The sequence below is a fragment of the Adiantum capillus-veneris genome, chromosome 24 (assembly GCF_014529385.1).
Source record: "Adiantum capillus-veneris isolate H3 chromosome 24, ASM1452938v2, whole genome shotgun sequence".
In the NCBI taxonomy this organism is placed as follows: Eukaryota; Viridiplantae; Streptophyta; class Polypodiopsida; order Polypodiales; family Pteridaceae; genus Adiantum; species Adiantum capillus-veneris.
The window spans coordinates 84828562-84835249 of record NC_140954.1 but is presented as its reverse complement, the minus strand read 5'-3'; the positions used below and the strand labels follow the sequence as shown (position 1 = coordinate 84835249).

Genomic DNA, 6688 nt, shown 5'->3' with positions numbered 1-6688 from the left:
AGAGAAGCTCATGATGTTGAGGTAAGTCACAATGTGGGAAATAATGTGATACCATTTACCTTTGTGCTAGCGAAACCCTGGCAATTTCAAAACATAACATTTAGCATTGCCCCATGTGTCGCGTATGCTTATGCTCTTGTTTTGGGCGTTCCTCTTTGCATCGCTGTAGAAGGGCGAGGTTGTCAATATCGATAGCCCTCTGCGAACCGGAACGTCGTCAGCCATGGCAAAACGATCCCCCAAAGAAACCCGCAACCTCCTTATTAGTAGGAGAAAGCGCAGTCTCGTTCACGGGCATCTGCATTGCTCTGTGCATCACAGAGAGAGAGAGAGAGAGAGAGAGAGAGAGAGAGAGAGAGAGAGAGACCCCTAGCAATATAGATCACAAGCCTTTATGATATACATCACACCTAGCAATCAATATCACGAACCTTCAAGATGTACATTCACCAAAATCACATGAAAATTTAGTGTCTTAACACATTTGCCAAACGAGAGGGAAAGAGAGAGAAGCACTGGAACACCCAGCAATTTATGGCACAAACCTTGGGAGAAGATCCCAAGTGCATGGCCGGCGGTTTCGCCAGCTCATTCAATGAATGTGATACCATACATGGGGAGGCTACCTACCTATATGTTACGTTGCCCTCCTCAGATTGTACATTTGAGCTCAGCCTCTCATTTTGAGCTCATAAGAGGTACTAGCTTCTCAAGGCCCTGCCTTGATTGTCACAATGGCCTGGATTAAGTACCCAGCTATCCCCCATAAGTTAGTGCATTAAGAAATTGCAGTAAAGAGCCTCCTCTCAAGCATTTCCAAAACCCTCCTTTAAGATGCCCAAAAGGGATTCACTTGCTGTTAGGGCGTCGGCATCATCTAGCATCCACCATGCTCACACACATCTTAGTGCCATGTCTTCTGTACACAAATGCAACCAGCATGGTTCACAAATCGGTAGCCCATACAGCTCGATCTCCTTCCCCGCACCGTTGATGAACGCTTCTCATCCTCTCTGCAGATTTGCATAATCCACTACATGCCCAATCGAAGGATGCAACACAAGCATTACCCATTTGCAATCTCCATTCGCATTCTGTGCAAATAAAGAACGAGCGATCCCATTATGATAAGAAGTCTCTCTGACCATGACAACTACTCTACTAATGTACTCCTTATAACTGGCAAATAATGCCATGGTTAGAAGTGCTTGCATGGGCATCTACTTGCCCATGTGTGTGTGTGTGTGTGTGTGTGTGTTGGGAACAAAGAAAATATCCCCCTCTAAGGTTCCCTGAGAAGAAGAAGAAAAAGAAGAGAATTTTAACGACCCAAGAGACCTTAAAGATCTCAAATATCAAATATCTTACCTGGAGTGCCACAACACATTCTCCTGTCATCCACATGATCGACATCCAACCCAATGAACCATGCACCTAACGAGACATCCTCATTGGCATATTTGTGCAAGATGTCCCTATAGATCATCACATAATTTTCTCAAATCTTTGTCATGCATCCAAGGCAGGAAGCTTCAAAGAACTCAATTCTAAGAGCTGAGAGCTTACGTGTTCTTCGAGATGTACACTGCTAAATCATGAGATAGTGCATACAGCTGCCCGGTTGCATGCCGGAAGTACTTGTTTCCTTGCTCACCGAATTTCCAATGCTCAGGTTCATGATATCTAACACCCCTGTTGAACAGAACTTACCTGATCACATACACTACCAAGTAGGCGTCTTTGCAACCACTTTTGTCTATGAACCTATGCATGTACATGAATGTGTGTGTGTTCGTAATGACTTTCATGTATAATTGACACTTATGATCCACATCACCTTGGACTAATTACTGCCCTTTCAGAAAACTATCTTTTCTTCCTATTCTATGTAGACCCTAATGGGTGCGAAAATATAACGGACCAAACCACAATAAAGACTTAACACTACAAGAAGCACAACCTGAATTTGACCAAAACACTTACTTTTGTGCAAGAACGGGACCAGATTTCATACATCCAATGTACACGCGAGGTTTGGCTCGATGTCTTGCTAAACTTGCACAAAGAGCCCCTGTATATAGGCATAGACGATATCAGAACACATTGAAGAAAGAACACAGTAAGAATAAAAACAGCCTATATTGATGTATTCTCTCACCTAAATTCACATGCACATCATCATCCACTTTTATGTAATATTCGGCATCCCACATAGACACAGCAGTAGCAAAGTAAGCTTTTGTCTTAGCCGAAAGCTCATGGTATCCTTCAACGTGCTCCTGTTTGTAAGAAGAAGAGTTGGGCATAGTGAGCTCTCAAAACATTCTCACTCTCTCTCACACACACACACACCACTGCCAGTACTACCCATCCACATACTCACAAGTCTCATGAAATCATGATGTTGCAAGTCCTCCGCTTCAATCGCCCGATCCAAAATACCACCTGGTGTAGTCCTACATAAACACAAGGAGACATCAAGCATATGTGCAAGTCAAAAATCACTAAAGCAAGTTTAATCTGGCCTTGTCATGACCATATGTACACTTGGATGGAAAAACGAGTGCACATTTCTATCTCGAAGCTTAGCACAGCAAGATGAGCAAAACAAACAACAAAAATAAACCTTTTGTGTTGACTATCTGTAGACTTCATCTCTTCAACGATGCAGGAAAAATGTTTGCTGCCTTACCCATGGCCGATTACAAATCGCATGACAATGCCCTTCTCTTCTTCTAGTTTCTTCAACTTCTCACCTACACAGCACAGACCTTGTGAAGTTGCCAACAACCTTGATTAAGATGCTTTATTGGCCCAAGGGGACCGACCGATCACCCTCAAGATGTCCCAATGTACCACAGATTCAGAGTTCCCCTTTCTTCTCATTCCAAGCATAAGACCTACTCTTGATGTTGGATCAACCTTCAGAAACGAACATATACCCACAGCACATGCATCCGTCCCAGGGACTTTACACACCTACCCATTCATGCATACATACATACATACATACATACATACATAGAAGAGGTATATGACTGCAAATCATTTCAACCCCAAAATGTTTTAGCCTTGAAATGGGTTGTTCACTCCAAAGTGTATAAATCTTAAATGACAAGGCATATTGAAACACTGGACCAGAACCTTCATAGATGAATGGTGGAAAAATCTAATTTTTTTAAAGAGGAAGATGGATGTTGGCTTGTTTCAAGGGAAACTGCATCAAGCTCAATTGAATGCTTGAAACATTTCACACTCCGAACGTGCCAAAACTCGTGTCATGGTTACCATCAAAACTGATTGCTTGCTTACTTCTAACGCTTACCTCATTATAAACATGCATGCATACATACATCCATGCATTTTTGGGTCGAGGCAGAACCCTTGCTACACTTTCTCTGTTCAATAGGCAAGGTGGTGCTTCCTATTTGTATTAAGCTTGAACCGACCAGAAATTGTTGCAAAAAAATTGCTTAGGGGCCAGACCTCTTGGCATCCAGGTATGTCGTACGGAATCCCGGCGCTTTCTGCTGCTGAATGCAGTGTTTATCCCAATAACAACAAACACTTTCCTTCGCTGGCTTGGAGATTCAATCCATTCCAAATCCTCTGGAGCTGGTGATTCATCTGGTGAGGGTCTCCATGCTTCTAATTCAATCTCTCCACCGGAAATTGAGCTGTGCGATGACAAATGGGTCATGAATAGACAACAAAATGCAACATCTTAAACGAAACAAGTGTGAGCTATCTACCACTGATCGCAATTACATGTAATGGGTCTTCTGTTGTCTTTTACTCTACATACCCATTGAATAAAATGAAAGGAAAGAAAAAGCCATACACTTACCCAGTAGCTCGGCCATCTCCTGGACGCAGCCCAACATCTTCAGAGAGCTTCTGCGTAAGTGCCCAAATAAGAGTTTTCAAAGTGGTTGTCAAACCACAAGCAGACAAAAAAATGTGATATCCTTGTCACTCAGCATGAAGGGCTTCCTTGGTCTACAACAATAATGCTCTTAGGATTTGTTTAGAAAATTTACGGCATCCATGCAATGTCTACGGTACCGAAGAGGAGACAAGCCAGGCAGCATGAAGTACGGCATCTTCATCATCCTCCAGCCCATCAACCATTGTTATACAGACACAAGCATGTGTAGTCTTAGGCGAAATTTGTCTTATATCATGTGGAGAGATGGAAAAGACAGAAAAACTATCATTAATTTCCAAATTTAGCTTAAATAATCCCTTCCAACACTCCCGAAGGCAAACAATTCGATAAAACGATTGCTACAAGCAGAGCAGCGAACCGCACACACCATTCTTTAGTCTCAATGAACTAGTACACAAGGAAGGTAAAGATTGCAAGCTTACAGGTTTCTTGTCACATTCTTCAGCACCTACATGTGGGCGGTGCTTCGTCCCTGGAAGTAGCCAGAATCTGTCCCAAAACGTTTGCAATGCGTAGAGAATCAGCCAGACAAGTATCAAAACTCTCACAGTCATAAAATGCTATAGCATTAAATGTGATCTTTCACATGCTAAAACAATAATTGTCAATACTTGCTAGATTGGGTAACTTCTCTGATAATTTCTTTACTATATGTAGCTAGCTCTCTCTCCCAATTTTTGCACAAAGTTTCTTAAAGAACTAACACAAATAAGGCGTGTAGTTACCTGTTCGTAAACAGCAGACCTAAGCAAAAGCTGGCAATGCATAAAATCACAATCCATCTGTAAGACAGCCCTCCACCATGTTTTGCTGCCATCTCGAGGTATTGACAAGTTTATGGCTCATGCACCAGCTTTCAAAACAAATGGGTTTACAGCTGAATTTCAAATGTACATACTCTTCTTCGGCAGAAGAGGGACTTGCATCCTCACAGAAACCATCAATGAGGTCAGGGCTATGCAGAAGCACACCGCAGAGTCTTCATCGAGCTACGAAAGGTGTTGCAATAAATCAAACTCCGCCAATGGAAGCAACAGGTATCATTCTGCTTCGAGCTTGTAAACACGCCGTGTCTTCGCAAATTCCGAGAATTTAAGCCACCTCAGATTAACCACTCATCAGAGGATAAAAGGAGATATAATCCCCATAACAAAGGAAATTACTACTTTCCTCAAACCCATTTCTCTCCCTCATAAATAATTTGTTCTTGAAAATTAGAGTACCCTCTTCTGCTAAAATGATACTTCTTTCCTTCTTTCTATGGAAGCTTGTCTATCTAGACATATTACCCTTCCCTTGAATCGTAGTCATCGCTCACCTTGCCGTGTAACTCGAATTCATCAGCTTCTGTCAATCTTTCCTCATATTTATACACAAAGTGGTAAAGCCTTGTCCCTCAGGTTGGCTTTCACCTGGTGCTTTGTTGTCCCCATGTTCTGATGCTGCACTTGCAACTTTTAACCTTGTAGCATTGCTGTCCCATGTACTTGCCACCATGCCGCTCTTGTGTGCCAGCCCAGGCAGTACACTGCATGCAAAAGCATTGCATGGACACCCTTCAGACCAGTTGAGCTTGTGTGTGTGCATCAGCTGTGTGTCCAGAATGTGAAGGGCAAGCACCAAGTTCCAAGGCCCATAACTCTCCAAGTATGCACTGAATTGTGCGCCAAACCTGTGTGTGTGTGTGTGGAAAAAGTTGCCTCAGTCGAAAGCTGGGAAAGGAGCTGGGAGTGTGTTAAGAGGAGCAGCTACAAATGGGTATTCTGTGTTTGAGAGTGTGTGTGTTGGAGAAAACGAATGCTACCTACAGTAAAAGCGAGCAATGCGCCATGTGTTAAGCTCATAGACTGTGCGTGTGGTGCGTGTGTGAGACAGAAAGAGAAAAAGAGGGGAAGAGAGAGGGGCCCGTGGGAATCGGGATGCAGCCGATAACTAAATGCGTTTGTGGGTAATCGAGAATGGACGTTGTTGGGCAAACCGTGAAGCTCTGCGTGCAGGCAGGCGATGGGATGCCCTCTGAGCTATAACTACTAGTAGGTAGTAGGTACTTGGAAGTTTGCTGTGTGTGTGTGTGTGTGTGTGTGTGTGAGTGTGAGAGAGAGAGAGAGAGAGAGAGAGAGAGGCCGGGGGTACGATAGCATAAAAGTCTTCTGCATCTGTTATAGCACACCTGGCTGGTGCTTTTTATTAGGTCAAGCGTCATGGCGAGAGGCCCTCTTAAATGGTGGTTGACTAGTTGCCTTGGAGAAATTGCAAGATTGAGTAGTGATAGAAAGAAAGCAATACCTGCGTTGTTTATATATTGATAGACACGTTATAACTAACCAACCCACTACTCTCCCTCAAGAGTATCTTAGAGATTCCACGAGAGGCATGTTCAAGTGGGATTACTCACTGGAGGTGAAAATTGGGTGTGAGACGGTGATGAGCCCTTCCTCGGTCTGAGGTTGCATGTATGTCACCTAGGTCTTCGAGCTCCATATTGTCCTTGTTTAAAGCTTGCTTATCCCACCTCTCTCTTCTGACATACCCTTTTACCCTTTCCCTTAGGGCGACGGGCTATGTCGCTCCAAGACGCCCTCATCATTGAAGGCGTCTCGCTGTAGCCCCAGAGTTCTCTTGATCCCTCTCACCTCTCTACTATGGCTGTGCCCAGAGTGTCCATGGCAATGTAGAGTCCTCACCATTTGATGAACGAACTTCTCCATCAAGGCTGCAGCAACAGCAGATCAGTCAAGG

At 43.6% G+C, this 6688-nt stretch overlaps 1 protein-coding gene across 3 annotated transcripts; it reads right to left on the bottom strand.

Moving 5' to 3' along the window:
- Nucleotides 1-423: 423 nt before the first annotated feature.
- LOC147426698 (putative beta-1,3-galactosyltransferase 2) lies at nucleotides 424-6062 on the bottom strand. 3 transcript variants are annotated; one of them, XM_086499219.1, is made up of 12 exons: nucleotides 4848-6062; nucleotides 4675-4759; nucleotides 4372-4438; nucleotides 3848-3897; nucleotides 3487-3677; nucleotides 2693-2756; nucleotides 2384-2456; nucleotides 2159-2279; nucleotides 1984-2071; nucleotides 1567-1692; nucleotides 1369-1475; nucleotides 424-1094 (listed from the first exon to the last, which is right to left on the bottom strand). In XM_086499219.1, the coding sequence occupies exons 1-12, from the start codon at nucleotides 4888-4890 to the stop codon at nucleotides 946-948; spliced, it is 1164 nt and encodes a 387-aa protein (XP_086355345.1). In that variant the 5' UTR covers nucleotides 4891-6062; the 3' UTR covers nucleotides 424-945. The 3 variants fall into 3 exon arrangements, with proteins under 3 accessions (XP_086355345.1, XP_086355346.1, XP_086355347.1); XM_086499220.1 differs by having other exon boundaries at nucleotides 3848-3894; XM_086499221.1 differs by lacking the exons at nucleotides 4372-4438; nucleotides 4675-4759; nucleotides 4848-6062 and adding an exon at nucleotides 4041-4361.
- Between the last annotated feature and the right edge of the window lie 626 nt (nucleotides 6063-6688).